We start from the raw sequence: 18,653 nt of genomic DNA on the forward strand, positions 1-18,653 counted from the left end.
AATGTTTTCATTCAAAAATGGTGATTTCTAAAGCAGGATAAACCATGATCATTTTTTGGACAAACCATGATCATATTTCCTCTTTGAGGAAAATCGTTGAAAAACATACAAATTTGAATAATTTCAACGCCTATTAGCAACTAGAGACATGGGGCTTTTCAACAAACCCAAACTCGTATCGATTATACGTAATTTTCATGAAGAAAAATCGATTTGCATTTACTAGTTGCGTAAAAATACCACAAATCGGACAAACCAAGATCATTTACCCTAGTTTCGAGAAAAACGTGATTCAATCGTTATGTTATTGTTATGGTCGTACTCAGAGATGCCAACCTTCCTGATTTTTCAGGATTTCCCAGACTTTTTGACACGTTCCCTGACAAACACTAGATTTTTCCTGATTTTTCTTTAATGATCCTGATTTTTCCTGATTTTGTACTTTTTACTTTATTAGAATGAGAATTATCCGTAATAAATATACTATGTTTTCCTGGTTGGAAATGAGAATTGACATAATAGACTACACAAAAAAGCGCTCCAGTCCGCACTTGTTCAGTTTTTCTTGTTTATTTTCTATATATTTCGAAGCGATTCGTTTGATCGAAGATACTCTGTAGACATTTATAAAAATTTGAAATATGCCGGAAAGAAACATACTATATCAGATTAGCACGCTCAAAGGCTGTTTCAAATCGTTATATTGTGAATGAAAATAGTTACTTGTTGATTTTTGAATACTTAAAACAAGTAGTCCTAATTCTTACTTTACAACTTTGTCTATACATTTCCTGATATTTCTACAAAAACTCATCATTATTAGAATACTTTTTCGAAATTGATCTCGAAGGTAAATTTATTCATTATTCTCGAAGCTCCATTATGAGCTTCTACTAATTAAAAAGTCGAATAACTTCCCACACTTATAGCTCGCAACAAACTAAAGTAACTGCCAGAATTAGTCAATGTGATAGCCTTCGTGTTCCTTCAGAGCAACGCCAAACTTCATGTCTCTTTGACAACACGACAATTTATTTTGGAGACTGGCTGGAAGGTGAACATCAGCTAAACTAACCGGATACTAAACCATTATATACTTAGCAATATAGAAGATTTGATGTCCCCAATTCATAGGTTTAGCCCCCTCAGGGCTTCATATTTAGGGTGTAACATAATGAGGGGTAAAATCACCAACTATTTGGGAGTCCCCTCAGGACTTTCCACTCTCTCATACAGAGATGAACTAGCCTTCGATTGAAAATGGCTTGATTAAAGAAATAAAAAAATTGCACCATAACATTATCACAGGTTGAGTCCCTGTGAAATTTTCTCAAGCACACTATGGACAACATAGACAATATCTTTCTTTCATTTTTATAAAACAGTGTTCGACGAGAAAGCAAACATATTCTGGTAGGGTAAAATTTGTAAGCTGTATTAATGATGGCGAAAGATCGTGGAACGAAACTGTGCACATAAACTTGAGAAAATGTATGGTTGCCCAAAAAAAATCGTGCGTTTATGTTTCCAAAAATCGGGTTGAGCTTTCCGGACAACACAATATGAGCTATCCTGATTTCTCCTGATTTTTATTTTCATTTTCCCTGATTTTTGAATAAGGGTTGGTAACCCTGGTCGTACTGGGTGCCGCATCACAAAAATGGCTATAACTCGGTAAATAATGGGATTTCCGAAAAGTCCTTTCTAGAGTGTATAGTAATGCAACGAATACTGGACGCTTAAGCGCTTACGAATATAACTTGAACTACTAAAAAATATTGACATATCATTGAACTAACAATTAGCGTTCCAATTGAATTAGAAGGCCTTCATCTATGTTCTGAATCACAGAGCTCCACAAAATCATGTTATATTTGTTCAAAATTTGAAATTTCTTTCGTCGTATCGTGATTTTAAATCCGGACACTTTTTTAATCATGCTTTGAAATCCGAACACTTTTGCTTTTGAATTCGGACACCTGGGGTGACATTGCGCATTTCGAAACGAGTGATTTTTGCTCGTTTCGACCACCTTGACTTAGCTTTGTATACGAACCCACAAATTTTACATTTCTCTACGAGACAAATTTTGCTCTAAATCTAGTACACTGAAAATATTAACTTGAAAAAGATACATAATACTAAAACCAATTCGATTTGAGTTCGAGTTTTCTCGAAACGAGTTACTCGTTTCGAAATGCGCAATGCCACCCCTGTTCTTTTGCAATTCTCTGAGAGAAATTATTTATAAATTATTGTAGAACTTATTAACGTGTGCGTCATAAGTAGCGGGACTAAATGGAAACGGGTTTGGTACAAACCAATGTCCTGGAAAAAAAGGTAATGAAGATGGTTGAGTTTCGAGCGACATAGCATGCGCTGCCATAACTATTTCGCAAATAGTGACGTCAATCGTTGTGTTTATCTTTGATTGTCCAACGCATCCATGTAAAACTGCTATTTTCAGGAAGTAATTGATCAACTAAAAACGTACATTTTTATAGAGCTCCAGCTGAATATGAGGCTAATGTGATAGCGTTAAGTGAATGTTTGTGAAATCACGTCGAAAAAGACGGATAAAAGTGATATTTCCATGTGCCATTTTCACTTCCGCACGTTCATAGAAACAAACGAAGTTTCATTATTTTACCGTTATGAAGTTGATGTTTCGAAGGCTTTCAATGTCGGTGGGTATGTTGTGAGATAATATTCGCCAATTAATCAAAATTTCACCGAAAATGATACTGCTTCCGAGAATTAAGCATACGACTGCTCTCTGGACCTTTTTACCACATGAATAATCGAAATAAGCCACGATATAATTGTCATCTGTTAAAAAACAACCAGTTGAATGATTTCATGAGAATTTTGGCTCAAATTATCATGCAACCGTGAGTACTTTCAACATTGTTTTGTTTCTTCCAAATACATTCCATATTGAATGAATATATATGACCCGTTTGTATGTGTGTGGGTAACTTTGTAACTTTATCTGTAGCGCTGTTCCACAATAATAGAAATTCAACCTGTTGACCAATTGATCTGAAATTTGGAACACACCTTTATCTCTGCAATCATTATAAAACTGCGTATTTCATAATCTTGAAAATCCAAAATGGCGGCCGCTACAAAATGGCGGATTTCATATTCTCTCAGAAACCCATCAATATGGGTATCAAACCAAAGAGCTTGACTAGCAGAACAGAGTTATCGATGAAAAATGTAAATCCAAGATGGCGGCCGCTACAAAATGGCGGATTACATATTCCCTCTAAACCCCATCAATATGGGTATTAAATGATGGGCATTGACTAGTAGACAGTTATTCATGAAAAATGGAAATCCTAAATGGCCGCCACTACAAGATGGTGCCATATTTTTTTTCAAAACCTCATCAATGTGGGCATCAAATGAAAGAGCTTGACTAGTAGAATACAGTTATTGATGAAAAATATAAATCCAAAATGACGACCACTACAAAATGGCGGATTACATATTTTCTGAAAAACCCGTATCCATACTGATGGGGTTTAGAGAAAATATAAAATCCACCATTTCTTAGCGGCCACCATTCTGGATTTTCAAGATTAAGAAATACGCAGTTTTATAATGACTGCAGAGATAAAGGTGTGTTCCAAATTTCAGATCAATTGGTCAACAGGTTAAATGTCTATTATTGTGGAACAGCGCTACAGAAAAAGTTACAAAGTTACCCACGCACATACAAACGGGTCATATAATCGACCCTGTCCTGTATACCGAAGAGTTTTGCGGTTTCCCGGATCGAAAATCTTTGCTCCACACTCCATACTCCATGCTAAGGCATCTAACATACCCTTATGCAACTCCTTCAATGAGAAATTTAATCGTCAACTTTTGACCGTCCGGATTTAAAATCATTTTCTGAATGTGCTTTTTATTCCGGACATGGGTTTGTGAAATTCACATTGATTTTTGATTTTTGACGTAGGACTACGTCTAACCGGAAGATATAGGGGGTGAAATGGAAATCTAGGGACTGAACGAGTAGGAAAAAATGCAAGATTTGGAACGCTTATAATTCGAGCATTTCTCAATAGATCGCAAAGGTTTTTGCATCAATTGATAGGAAATATATCTACGCATCTATCATAACGAATAACATTTCATTTTTCTGGAGATACATAATTGAATAATTGTGAAATATCAAGCATTGTCAAAATACACTATGTGCCCATTTTTGATTGGTCCATTTTGTGCTCCTCAAATCGTACCGACCAAAACGGGCAACCAGAGCAGCAGCGAAATAGAATGAAGCACGATTGGAAAGGAAGAAGAAAAAAATGAACGAAACATTGGTCGCAGTCTCACACATGCGTAATTCTCGAGCCAGCCAGTCAGCTTAAAAATCCCCGCTCCGCTGCCGTAACGATCATTCTCATTCAAACCGTACACTACAGCGGTTCGCATCACAACACATCAACAAACCAACCCAAGCAGCCATGTCTGGACATGGTATAGGAGGAAAAGTGACGGGTCGGAAGGAAGGAAATCATACATGTGTATACACGCATTTAATAATAATAAATAGCAAATAATACAATATATACTTACATACTCACATCTATCTTCTATCCATTACATTATACTTTAATCAACTTCCTATTCCTACAGCCACACACACCAAGGAGGATAAATTCATTAAATAAACCTCTCCATTTTTCAGCTCTACTATACACCATTAAATTCAAAACCACTATATTTTATTATCTATTCAAACTGTATTTCATTTCATTTCACCCCACCCCACACCCCACTCCTCCCCTCTTTCCTTCCCATACCACTCCCACCCCCTTCCACTCCTCTAATCCCACCCAAATCCTTTCCACTCCTTTCCTTCCTATCCTCCTGAGAAGGGCCTTTTTGTTTTTTTTTGTTTTTGGAGCACGCCTTTCGCTGGGTCACTTGTGCTTCGTTACTGCTTTGGTCCTCGGATCATTAAATATTTACTTCCCTTTACAGCTTATATTAAATATCTTATGAAGCATAGGATCCCTTCCTACCTTCTTCCTGATTCGAGAATCGAGCGGACAGGTCTGATGGATGTTATTTTGTTTTTGGTTTCCCTTTCGCCAGTCCCCTCTGGGCTGGTCGTATTGTGGCTCTTCACTGGGCTAGAGGCGAATGAACTGCAAAGTTTAAAACCTCTTAAAAACAAAGAAGAAGAAGAAGGAAAAGTGAAGGGAAAGGCAAAATCCCGCTCGAACCGTGTTGATCTGGAGTTCCCCGCAAGGGTAGCTAGGCCGAGCGCGTTAGTACCAGTGCACCAGTCCACCTAGCCGGCGTTATATAGTTTCGGCCGCCGAAGTGATCGAGTTAGCTGGCAAAGCTGCTCGCGACGATAAGAAAACCCGCATTCGGAACAGAACACATTCGGTTCGGTGGACATCAAGACAACAGGCAGTTGCAGCGAGTGGCGAGTGGCAAACGCAATCGCAAAACGGCATCAGGTAGCAGAAGAAAAATGTTTGTTCTTTATACAAACTGCTTTGGTGGCAAATCCAGAACAAGGCGGCATCGAGGGCGTTCGAAATGGTTTTTTTTTCAAAACCACGAGTACAAAGTTTTCTAAATTGGAACCATTCCATAAAATAAGGCGCTTATCAGGGCCATTAAACCTTTCAAAAAAGAGTTAATGAAATACAGTTCAATGCTTTCTAAAATAATATCCAAAATAATAATAAAACAAAAATGGTTTTTTCATAATTTGTTTGCCAGAATCTGATGAGTACGTGAATTTGGCAGTTGTTCTGAGCTTATTGATAGTTGGGGACTTTCCTGATTATTCAATTTTCACCAATTCTTAAATTGTTTCCAGATTGAAAGTACAGTAATTTACAATTAGTTCGACATTTAGCTAATTGGACGGACATGTAATGCGACTTATTTAGTTGGACATTTTTGTAAACATAGAGATCCAAATTATGACCCCACATTGAAAGTCGACACTGTACCACTGTCATCGCAAATGTTGAATTGCCTCCAATGCGACACTGAGTGGCGCTTCGGCACGTCGCATTGAATGTAATTTACTGTACAACATGTCACAAAGCTGGATGGGAAGAAATTTTCCAACTGTGAAAGCTGTAACGAGTGGCAACAAATCGCTAAACAGGAAGGTTTAGCCGAACAAGATGGGAATATCGAGTGATAACAAAACAATAAACTCTTTACATTGATGATAGTTTTGTGATCCTGAAATGGACCCTTTTTAGCCTGCATGTGAATCCAACGAGCGAACGAATCGTTATGAATGTATTTTTCTTCTTCTTTCTTTGTTTTTAAGAGGCTTTAAACTTTGCAGTTCATTCGCCTCTAGCCCAGTGAAGAGCCACAATAAAACCAGCCCAGAGGGGACTGGCGAAAGGGAAACCAAACAAAATCACTCATCAGATCTGTCCACTCGACTCTCGGTTAAAGAAGAAGGTAGGAAGGGATCCTATGCTTCATAAGATATTTAATATATGCTGTAAAGAAAAGTAAAAATTTACTGATCCGAGGACCAAAGCAGTAACGAAGCACAAGTGACCTAGTGAAAGGCGTGTTCCAAAGCCAAAAAACAAAACGGCCCTCCTCAGGAGGATAGGAAGGAAAGGAGTGGAAAGGATTTGGGTGGGATTAGTGGAGTGGGAGGGGGTGGGAGTGGTATGGGAAGGAAAGAGGGGAGGAGTGGGTGTGGGGTGGGGTGAAATGAAATGAAATACAGTTTGAATAGATAATAAAATATAGTGGTTTTGAATTTAATGGCATATAGTATAGCTGAAAAATGGAGAGGTTTATTTAATGAATTTATTCTCCTTGGTGAGTGTGGCTGTAGGAATAGGAAGTTGATTAAAGTATAATGTGATGGATAGAAGATAGATGTGGGTATGAAAGTATATATTATATTATTTGTTATTTAATATTATTGAATGCGTGTATATACATGTATGAATACCTTCCTTCCGACCCGTACATACATGTGTATACACACATAAACACGCATACATGACTGTGAAGTGGCGAACTTTAATAAGCACTTTCCAAGGTATTTAGTATTTCGGTTTAGATTTTACCAAAGAAGTCGGTTTCTTTCAGAAACGCAATTAAATTGGTTTCTTGGGTCTCGTCTCTACTGAGGATATCTCGGAGACTCTGACCTATGTTGTGTCGGACTCGAGCATCTTTGGTATGTTGACATTCAAGTAAAAGATGGCTAACGGAAACCGGAGCTTCGTTGCAAGCACATTGGGGTTTTTCGGCTCTGCAGAACAAGTGTGAGTGGGTGAAGTTAGTGTGCCCAATTCGAAGACGGGTAAGGACTTGCCTTTCCCTACTATTGAGGCGGTCATCCCAAGGGAGAGTGGAATTTTTAATTTTATGAAGATGAGTGGGACGGCTGTTTATCCAGCCTATGTCCCAGCTTTCACGGACTTGCTGTTTTACCCAGCGGACAATGTCAGATGGAGGACAGGGCATGTCTGGGGGATCTATTTTGCTGCCCTTGCCGGCCAGTATGTCGGCGGCTGTGTTTCCACGGATTCCTGAGTGACCAGGAACCCAGCAGAAGGAGATGTTTTTATTTGAAGCAGCCTCTTCTGTTTGCTTAATCCATGGGTGTTTGCTGTTTCCACTCAGAAGATCGTGGAGACAGCTAGCTGAGTCTGAGAATATTGTGGTAGGAAGAAACTCATGGGTGCCTTCTTGGGTAGCTATTAAAAGGGCGAAAGCTTCCGCACTGAAGATGGAGCATTGCGGTGGAAGAGAAAAGCTACCAGTGTATCTACTCTCAAAGACTCCACATCCAACTCCATCGGCACTGACTGAACCATCTGTGTATACCTGGTGGTTGATTTGAAAATTGGATGCAACGAGGTTATTGAAGCAGGCTTTGACTTTTGGAGAAGGGTCTCCCGCTCGAACTGTCTTGAGAAGTTCAAGGTTAATGTTCGGCGGTTTGACGTTCCAATTTCTTCCCGTCGCAGATGAACGTTCACATATATCGGGAAGATCTTTGTTCGTGAGATTTTTGAACCATGTTTTAGCTCTATGTATTAATGGGACATTGTGGTCGCTTTCGGGGAGTGACAAGTGACGGATGGCTTTATTGGTGATGGCTTTTGTTACCAGGTGGGTGAAGGGAAGTTGCCCACTTTCTGCCATTACAGCAAGAGTGGGACTGGTGGGAAAAGCGCCAATTGCGAGCCTAATTGCTTTATTGTAAATTGGTTGAATGGTGTTTAACACCCTGTCCCCTCCACGGCTGAAGGTGCCTATTCCGTAAAGGATTTGTGGGACCAACCAAACATTTACAACATTTAGCAACGTCTTTCTATGACCAGAGGCTAGGTTGCCTGCGATAGACTTGATGATGTTCAATTTCTTTCTGGTGGCTATTTTGGTCTTTTGGGAATGTGATAGGAAGTTGAGTTTCTTGTCGAAAGTAACCCCTAGTATTTTCAATGTCCTCATTGTAGGGATCGGGATTTTGTTGAGCTGAAGATAGGTTCTCCTTCTGAGAGCTTTTCCGATATGTATGTGTTTGGATTTCTCCGGGGAAATTTTAAAACCTGTTTTTAGAGCCCAGTTTTGGATGGAGTCTAAGGTTTTTTGAAGCCTCTTTCTCTGAATTAAGCCGAAGCAGCTCGTAGAGATAAGAGTGATGTCATCTGCATAGACTATGACCTTTATATGGTCCGGGATAATCTCGAATAGAGATTGCATGGCAATGTTGAAGAGGGTTGGTGAAAGTGCTGAGCCTTGTGGGAAGCCGTTTTCTGGGATTTTTAGAGAAGATTGGTGGTTGTTAATAACGGTTTTGAAAGACCGGTTTTTTAGAAAACTTTTAACGAAGAGACCTAATCTCCCACGAATCCCCCAGTCGAAAAGGCTTTTCAGCACTGGGTACCTCCATGCCCGATCGAAGGCCTTGGATAAATCCAGGGAAACAATATCAATGTGGTGTAATTTTTCAGTTGCGTCGTCTAGGATTTTTTCGATTGCTACAAGGCAATCTTCTGTACCTTTTCCCGCACGGAAGGCGAATTGTCTGGGATCAATCAGCTTATTTGACTCTAGAAAAGTCGTTAAGCGTCGATTGACCATTTTTTCCAAGACTTTCCCAACACAACTTAGGAGAGTGATGGGGCGGAAATTGTCAAGAAGATGGTTGTTCATGTCTGGTTTCGGGATACAGATCATTAAACCCTCTTTCCAGCAACTGGGGAGGGTTCCACTGTCCCAGACTTTGTTGAGGAGCTTCAGAAGTGCTTTTTTCCCGAGATGGGGTAGATTCTTAAGCATAGGGTAGCTAATGTCATCAGGTCCTGTGGATCCTTGTTTGACTTTGTTCAGTACCCAATCGAGCTCTTTGAGGGAGAGGTTTTTATTGAAGTCAAATTCCACATCGGTATGAAAATCGATGGGAATTCTTTCGCATTCCGTTTTGTGGGTTAGAAAGGTTTGGTCGTAGTTTTGATTGGAGGAGGCGGAAGCAAAGAAATCTCCAAACGCCTCGGCGATGATTTTCCGGTCATTGGTGTATTGACCGTTAATTAGGAGATTATATTCTTTGCTTCTTTTCTTTCCATGAAGCCTGCCAATCTTACTCCATAAATCCTTTGTTGACGCGTTGGGATTAATTTCGCTGACGAATTTAACCCAACTGTTGTGCTTGGCTGTGTTGATAGCAGTCTTAGCTTCTTTGCGAGCCCTTTGGAACTCTGCAAGCAGAGTGGGTCTCAGTGGGCTGTCCGGATGGGCCTTTCTTAATTTGCGTAGGGCCTTACGTCGACCTTTGATCGCTGCCTTCAGCTCAGGCGACCACCATGGGACACATTTCCTGCCAGGGATGCCACTGGTTCTGGGGATGTGCACCATTGCAACTTCTAGGACAACTTTGGAGAATTCCTTGGCTGTCCAATCTCGTTTAGCGGAGAGGCGGTTTTCAATGTCAAACTGATAGCCAGCCCAGTCAGCGTATTCAAATTTCCATCTTGGCCTTGTTGAAAACTCTGGAGAAGTTTGGCCGAAGGAAGTGAAGATTGGAAAATGATCGCTTCCGCAAGTATCATCGTGGATGTTCCAAGAAAGTTTTGAAGATAGTTTGTCTGATACTATAGTGAGATCGATGGCTGAAGTAGTACCAGAATAATGGATTCTGGTGTGTTGGCCGTTGTTAAGAAGGAGAAGAGAATGGTCGGATATGAAATCCTCAATGATGGATCCTTTTCGATCGAGGTATGCACCTCCCCAGGCGTATGAGTGGGCGTTGAAATCACCCATAAGCATGATTGGGGCGGGAAGTTGGGCGAACAGATGGTCCAGTTGGCCGCGTAGTGTGTTCGGATCGGAATCATTAGTGATGTAGATGCTAACGACGGTGATTGGAAAGGGGTGTTTAATGCGCACTACCACTGCCTGAAGATCAGTGGTAATGGGAAGAAGATCATGTGGAGTGCCATCTTTGATTGCGATTGCAACTCCGTTTTTTGAGGGGTTGGGACCCTCTTTGAAATATGTGATATATTTTGAGATGAAGTGTTTATCGAAGTTGTTTAGAGTCATAGTTTCTTGAAGGGCTATGACTGTGGGATTAGAGTTTGAAATAAGCATTTTCAGTTCTAGAATATTTCGTCGGATACTTCTGATGTTCCATTGTATCCCGAATTTTTGTGTTGGAGTGAATGTGTTGGTGTTTTTAACTCTAATTCCTAAGTCTTAATTGTGTGTATGTTTGAACTATTCAAAGAGAATTAGTTCGATGGTCCTTTACCCTTGGAAAGAGAAGCTTTCTTTGAGGTATTGGTGTTGTTTTTGTTTGGTGTAGAAGTCTTTGGAGTGTTTGTTGTGTTTGTGTTGTTTTTTGTTGAATGTGCGTTGCTGTTGTTGTTATTGTTGTTTTTTGTTTGATGTGTGTTGTTGTTGTTTTCTGTTGGTGTTGTGTTGTTATTTGTTGGTGGTGTAGTTCTTTGTTCATTCTTAGTTCTTTTCTTGTCCTTGTTTGTTTGGATTTCATCTTCGGATTTTTGATCTGAATCTGAAGATGATCCTTTCGCCATTTTTCTTTTATTTTTATTTTTGTTTGGAACATCAGAAGTGTCCATTGAAATGACTGATTCGTTTTCAGATTCCGTTGTTGAGCTGTCGGTTGTCGACTCTGTCATGGAAGTATCGATTGTAGTGTCAATTGGGGGAGTGCTTTCGCGGCTAGAAGAGGCCGAAGCGGCCGAGGCGCAGTTGCATTTGCAGTTGCAGCTGGGTGTTGGCTTTTGCAAGTTGGAGAGTCTGTCTTGCAGAACACTTGCAAAAGTTGGTCCATTATTTTGACCGTTGTGTTTTTCTTTCGCCTCTTTGTAGGAGATACCATAATCGATTCTGATTTTTGTGATGTTGTTCTCGGTTTGCCATACGGGGCATTTCCTATTCGAAGAGGAATGGTCCCCTTGGCAATTCAAGCAAAATGCTGAAGCGTTGCAGGTTTTAATTCCATCCTTTTGTTCTGGATGTTCCTGTCCACAATTTCGGCAAAGCGGGTTCTCGCGTTTGCATCGTTTGCTAGTATGTCCAAATTTGTAACACTTAAAGCATTGCATTGGGTTGGGGTAGAAATTTCTAGTCCCAGCCCGAATAAATCCAAAATTAATGAAATCGGGAACAACAGTTCCACGAATCGTCAAAATAAGAGTGGCAGTTGGTACAACAATATTGTTCTCCTTTCTGGTGATGCGCTTGACATCGATCACACCTTGATCGGAAAGCTCTGTCACCAGTTCGGATTCTTTGATGTCCATGACATCACGACAAGTAACAACACATTTGCGTTGGTTAAGGGTTGGGTGGTAAATCACTTCAATAGGGGTTTCATCAATTAATTTGTTGATTAAGAGGAGCTTACCAATGATATCTTCGTCCTTGGCCGTAAGGATATATTGCGTCCTCTTCTTGTCGTCTCGTTGCGGTCGCGCTGTGTAGTACTTCTTTCCTACAGCGTTGGCGATCGTCTTACTCACGACGAACGGGTTAGTCGGAATCACGTTCTCTCCTGTGGCACGTAGTAACAGGATCTGTAGGTTGCCGTTCAGTGGATCGGCCCATCTTGGAGCAGTACGTTGGGTTGGTTTACCCTCGTACAAATTTGTAGCCCGGCCTCCCGGAGGCCCGGAGCTACTTGAAGCCATGCTTCTGCTTGACTATACCTAGGTTATAATCAGCAGGTACGGATATAAAACCACTAAAATTCCTTATGGGGGATATTCACTAAGGGGTATTTTCCCAGAAAATCACACTTTGTTCCGATAAAGCACTTTGAAAAGCCACCAACAGGTGCAGAAAATTTCAAATTACACTTAATCTAATAATTGCTTCAGTCACTTCACTGTTTGTATGCGTGGTTTTTTTTTTCTTTTTAGATTTTATTTAATAATTAAGATTCACTATTAGCACTACAGAAAAAAACTGGCAACACTGCCCGAAAGAAAAAAGGGGGCGTGGCGTCAGTGACGCCGAAAAAGCGCGCGCTTTTTCCGGCGAACCGGTGAGCACCGCCACCGCAGTGAACGTTTGTTGATATCCTTTTCTGCTATCCTCGGGTTGCGATGCTGAAAATCAATTTGTATTTAGGACTAATCAAGCCTTCAGAAAGGCTGCTCTAAGCATTTGATTAGTTGTGCGAGAAAACTCCTATTTTTCCGTACTCTTTTACAAGGGCGCTAAAAACACGACCGAATCGGTTGAATGTCAGTAGCACCTTGATGTATTTTTTTGCCATCGCTCCCTTTTAACACTCATTCGTTCGTCTCGTTGGACTCGCCCCTCTGGCTGAGTCTGCCGATTTGTCTCTATCCTGTGAGTGTGTACCGCTAGAGTATAAAACACGCGGACCCCAAAAAATATCTTATTTTCTTTCAAACCGTAAACCCGTGTGGTTGTACGGCATCGGCATCGTGGACGTAACAAAGGAGGACAAGTTAAGGGAAAGGCAAAGTCTCACTCGAACCGTGCAGGTCTCCAGTTCCCTGTTGGTCGCATTCACTGATTGCTCCGCAAGGGTAACTAGGCCGAACGGATTGGTGCCGGAGCACCAGTATACCTAACAGCGATTATAGAGTTTCGGCCGTCGGAGTGCTCGAGTTGGCTTGCAAAGCTTCTCACGACAATCAGAAAACCCGCATCAAGAACAGAGCAGCTTCGGTTCGGCGCTCATCAAGGCAACAATTAGTTTCAGTGAGTGGCAAAGTGTTTCTCCGGCACGTCGCATTAAATGTAATTTACTGAACAACATGTCACAAGCTGGATGGGAAGAAATTTTCCAACTGTGAAAGCTGTGGCGAGTGGCAAACGCAATAGCTAAACAGGAAGGTTTAACCGAACAAGATGGGAATATCGAGTGATAACAAAAACACAACACCAAAGGTTCTTTTCAGAACCATCAACATATTCATAAAGAGTAAACAGTAAACTAATCCATTTTCCAGGTAGATAGGTAGATATTCACGTAGGAGATGAAAATGAAACAATATATTTAAAATATATATTTAACAAAAGCTGTCCCCTTTGTATAGTCCTACGTCACTCCGGTTATGTCCCCGACATTACCCACCCGTCTTTTTTAACATTTTTCTGTTAACAGCTAGGTACCATGTTTGACACTAAACTAAATTGACACAATAGTAACTATCAGTCACATCAATTCAACATGTTTTCGGATAAAAAAGCGTCCGGATTCAGAAGCATTACTGTATTCCTTATATCAAAATATCAAAATAATTCCATTAACTGCTAGTGCTATATTAAAATAGGTTCCCGGAATAAATCGCCACAGAAAACGACTGCAACAGAAACCACCGCTTATAAAATGTGTAGTAGGCTATAAATATTGTGGCGCGGTATTGTATTTCAAAACAAGAATTAACCGGGCAAACGTATCGCCCCAGGCAAACGTAACGCCCCGGGCAGACGTATACCGTCCGACGCTCGCTAGAGCTCGGTCGGACATTGCTAAAGGATCGTATCCTATGTTTCAAACTAACCGGGCAATCAGTGGATCCCAGGTTTGCGTGCGAGACACCGCCGCTTCCGACGGCGGGTCGGCGGTGGACTCGGATTGCGTCATCTTGGCGGCATGGGCCGCCTCGATTCCTTATCCTCGCCAAATGGGGACTTCGTCCCCATTACATTGTCCTCAGAATAAATTTCGAAAAACGAGAACAAGAGAATAAATTTATAATAGAAATGTGAGGCACATGATGTTTTTCCCGCGCCAAATATTTCTAGCCTACTACACTTTTTCTAAGCGGTTGTTTCTGTTGCAGTTGTTTACTGTGGCGATTTATTCCGGTCACCATTAAAATAAGCACTAGCAATTAATGGAAGCGCCTGGTAGATTGTGTAGTGTTCAATAAATGAGAATAACCAAACGTCTCCATGAAAAACATATTCGCAGTAAGCAAATTCAGCCCGAATCATGTTGAAATTTTCTCTTCTCTCCTTTTTATAGGTATTGAACGGAAAGATAGAAATGGTTGCACTACTAAATGAGCTTCGTGACTCCACTAAACACATTCATCAAACCAGCACAACTAGTGGGGCATATTGTGGGGGGCGGGGACCATTCCAGTCGTATTGGATTGTGTTCGAACGGAAAACCACAAAGGCAGCGACTGTTGTTGTTAGCTTTATTTGCGAAGAAGTAACTCCCAACACAACGATGAAAAACAAGTCTCCGCGGAACGACTCCTCACCGTAACAATATCGGTTCCACGGTGGTATATGTGCTGCCAGCTACCACAAACTGGTGGATTTCCCGAATGCACGCTATCAGGTCCTGAAGAAAACAAGAGAACGAAAAGGTTGTATGTAAAAGGGCATTGATCCAAGTTCAATCGGTGCTCGGTTGTGAACACGTGAGGAGTGTCAGTCAGGCAGCGGCAGGGATTCACATGGAAAATTTGTGATGCACGAAAAACTGGGAACATCAGCATTCGCAAGGCCGTGTCGTTGTCTATCAATTCAGTAATAAATAACGTTTACGAGCCAGTGTTCAGTCCCGCTTTTCGACTGTGAAATTGTGAAGGTGGCAGCGAACGAACCTTCTCCACCCTGTGACAGCAGATAGTGTATCGATCATGGATTTCAGTGTTTGCTAAATTACTATCGTCAATAATCTGCCATTTGTTGTCTCAAGCGTAAGCGCACATGTCTCCGGAAGGGGGGCGGTGATAGGCGCATTTTCCGCAGGAATAGCAAGTCAAACAAGGATGGCAGTAAATTTTACATCGTGCTTCAGTCGGTTGTAGTGTATTATTTTTCCTGGAGCTAGAAAGCATAACATACGCTGCCTGCCTCACGACGATTTTTCTTGTGGAACTGCTCAGATTGGAATTCGTTAAGCATAAAACGAGAAAATGTCTACCAGTCGATATTTAAACTGGTCGCGACCGTCGCCCGGTAGGCATCCGCTCCGCAAGCAGATGTCCTGTATTGAATCGTTCTCCAGCCACAGTGGAAGAAGTCTTTCGGTAAATAATCTTGCCTCAGTATCCACGGATAAAAGTGTTGATTTTGCCACCTTCGTCACGACGGCTATAATTCATACGAATCGTTTTCAAAATTATCACACCTATCATCAGGCTCATCGTGGTACGGCCTTTTTCGGTAACGACGGAGGTGGCATCCAGCCACTTTCCAACGGACAACCGGTGGCAACATTGAGGGCTAGACCGGCCAGTGCTACTGTACGATCTTCCTCAGCATCGTCATCATCGTCTTCGTCGTCATTCGCAGCATCCTCGAATGCAATGGCGAAAAGAGTGAACGCAGTGGGGAACGGGAAAGTGCTGGCTAAACAACTTTCATTGGATCAACAATCGTCAACCGCAAGACAGGGTCCCGAAGCTGGTCACGCATGGATGACCACCACTAACGCACCGTCCGTCAGCTGTGGTCAAACTGTTGTAACTCGTGGATCGGATCAGTGTTCCGAAAATCCGAAAATCAACGGGATTAAGAAGCGGCCACCAGGGATAGGTGTGAAAAATGAGTGCGTATTTTTTGTGATATTGTATTTAGTTTATATATTCATTGCACCAATGTGATCGTATGAGAGGCAATAGTTTCGAACAACTCTTACTTTTTGTTGTCCTTAAAAATACTCATAAATCTAGTATTTCAAAAAAAAAATGTATAGTGAAAATATGGAATCGAAAACATGTTGAAGAAGGGTGAAGAATAATTATAAGAGAAACTTTTCCACTAAACACATAACTGTTGTTATATTTGCACTATAAACTAAAGTTTTTGGTTGAGTATTAACCTTATTCAAACAATTAAATGTTTTTAGAATGAGTTATTGTATCCTTCATAATTTGATTCAGTTTTATGACGTTCAGAATAAGCTTAACTCTCAATCATGGTTATCACAGAAACACAATTGGTTATCGAGGTTACTTCTCTACTGTGACCTTTTTATACTTTTTCAACTAGAATGTGTGCAATAAAGTAACCGTTTCTCAATGTACATCATTTTCAAGTTTCTGGAATAGTTTACGAACAAATTTTTATCTTGGTGTGTGTGGACAAAAATATCGGGAAGAAATAAAAAATCGATTCATTTCTGTTTTTTCAAAGATTTTGTGGACTAACACAATTTTTAGGACACATTGACTCATTAATGACCAAGCTGTAAAAATTATTTTTTTTGACGAAAGCCACTGGTGTAATTTCGATTATTGACGCTGAAGGAACTCCAATGTTCAAGAATTATTTTTTTCCCATCTTCCATTTTCCGGGAAATGACTGTTCGAAAAATCGAACATTCGGGTTTCGGCCAATGTTCGATTTTTCGCACTTTTTTTTGCAAGTACAAACATACTGCGAACAAAAAGTCAATTATTCAATTATCAAATATACGGTATTCATAAACACATCAATTTTGGATTCCGGGAAGAACAAGAACAGGAAGAGATGAGAATGGAGGTCTCTAAGTATAAACCCAAATTAATCTACCCAAGGTGAGATGTGGCATTTCTTATTTCATGTAATTTTAACTTATTACTGGCAGGCTTTCTCTTTCAAACGAAAGCATATGCTGTTATTTTTATTGTGAACTGTGGATAAATGTCAATGCTTAAAAATTAGTCTGTTATTTTCCTGTAGGAGGCTCAATCGAATGATTTTCGCTCTATATCACAATGTATGTCCTTTTATCAAAGCAATACTGTAAAAAAGTTCAAATATTTTTGTATTTTATTGGGTTTTTTATTTGAAATTGAAAACATCTTCCAAACATACTCGCTTTAAATTTATTATCCAATAAAGTTACTCAAAATTGAATGAAATCGATATAAGTGGTAGCTAACAAATTAGGCTCTTTTGGTGCCAAAACATTACCATATGGTTCCTTTCCAAAGACATGAAAAATTATCAAAGTTGCTGTTCGATTTTTCGAACGCTTGGCCTAAAAGGGGTAAATAGGAAATCCAATTAGACTTAACAAACAAAAACAAGGGTTAGAACCCTCTGAATTTGGTAAAACATATTTTTCATTTTGATGTTTAATTAGCGTAAAATACAGAAAAATATTATAAAATATATAGCTACGCTTCCGGTTGACCGAAATCGAGTCTTTCGCCTTAATCTACTTCTCGTTTCCAACTTTGTTTTTAGTCTATTTGAAGCTTCGGTTATCCCAATATTTCTCCATTGGGTGAAGTTCTACTGTGTTGGGAGAGTCTTTGTAGTTTAGCACCTGCACGATATACAACTCGATGGTCTGCATTCCGTAATAGTTTAGCACGGATGCTAAGTAGATGCTAAGTCCGATCATAACAGCACGAAACAATCGTGTTGCTTCAGGAAAGGCAGCAGATGTTTCCTCCGACAATCGTTCACGTGAATTTCTTGGTTGAAGGTCACGATTCCTGTGAAAAGTCGCTTTTCAAGCCACAGGTACAGCTAGCTTGGTCAAACCAAAATTTTCCTAGGGAGCCTCGACAGTTTCGCGGGCAAAAAAAATAAAAAATAAAGAATCCGGAGTTGTCACATCGGGACATCGGTAAGATGCTGAGAATCGTCCAATCCACGGTCAGCAGAGTACTAAAACAATACTTCGAGAACCTAACCATCGACCGGAAGGTAAAGAACGGCAAAAATGGATGCTCTGTCAGTGAAAAAGATCACAAGCGCGTAGTTAAGCAGTTTAGACGTGATTCGAGAAGTTCGGTCCGGGATGTCGCCAATTAGCTGAATTTGTCAAGTTCATTCGTCCAGCGGACCAAGCAGCGGGAGGGCCTGCGTACATACAAGGTTCAGAAGGCTCCTAACCGCGACGAAAGGCAAAACATGGTGGGGAAGACGCGAGCCCGGAAGCTGTACACCGAAATGCTGACGAAGCCGCATTGCTTGGTAATGGACGACGACACCTACGCCAAAGCGGACTTTCGTCAGCTGCCGGGCCTGTTGTTCTTCTCCGCAGAGGACAAATTCAGCGTTCCGGAGGAGATTCGCAAGCAGAAACTATCCAAGTTTGCCAAAAAGTACAAGGTGTGGCAAGCGATCTGCTCTTGCGGAAAGCGGAGCGCCCCCTTCGTGATGACCGGCACGGTAAACGGACAGGTTTACCTTAAGGAGTGCCTACA

The 18,653-nt window shown here is 40.8% G+C and overlaps 1 protein-coding gene across 4 annotated transcripts in view; it reads left to right on the forward strand.

Annotated features, from left to right (window-relative positions):
* The window catches only part of LOC129768927 (uncharacterized), an 89,007-nt gene that overhangs the window by 13,828 nt on the left and 56,526 nt on the right, over positions 1-18,653 (forward strand). For 3 of the 4 annotated variants that reach the window (XM_055770875.1, XM_055770873.1, XM_055770874.1), the window contains exon 2: positions 14,516-16,057. In XM_055770875.1, the coding sequence (XP_055626850.1) occupies positions 15,423-16,057 (635 nt within the window). In that variant the 5' untranslated portion in view covers positions 14,516-15,422. The remainder of the gene's footprint in view (positions 1-14,515; positions 16,058-18,653) is intronic. The other variant, XM_055770876.1, reaches the window with a different exon arrangement.

Source organism: Toxorhynchites rutilus, chromosome 2, assembly GCF_029784135.1.
Source record: "Toxorhynchites rutilus septentrionalis strain SRP chromosome 2, ASM2978413v1, whole genome shotgun sequence".
Taxonomy (NCBI): domain Eukaryota; kingdom Metazoa; phylum Arthropoda; class Insecta; order Diptera; family Culicidae; genus Toxorhynchites; species Toxorhynchites rutilus.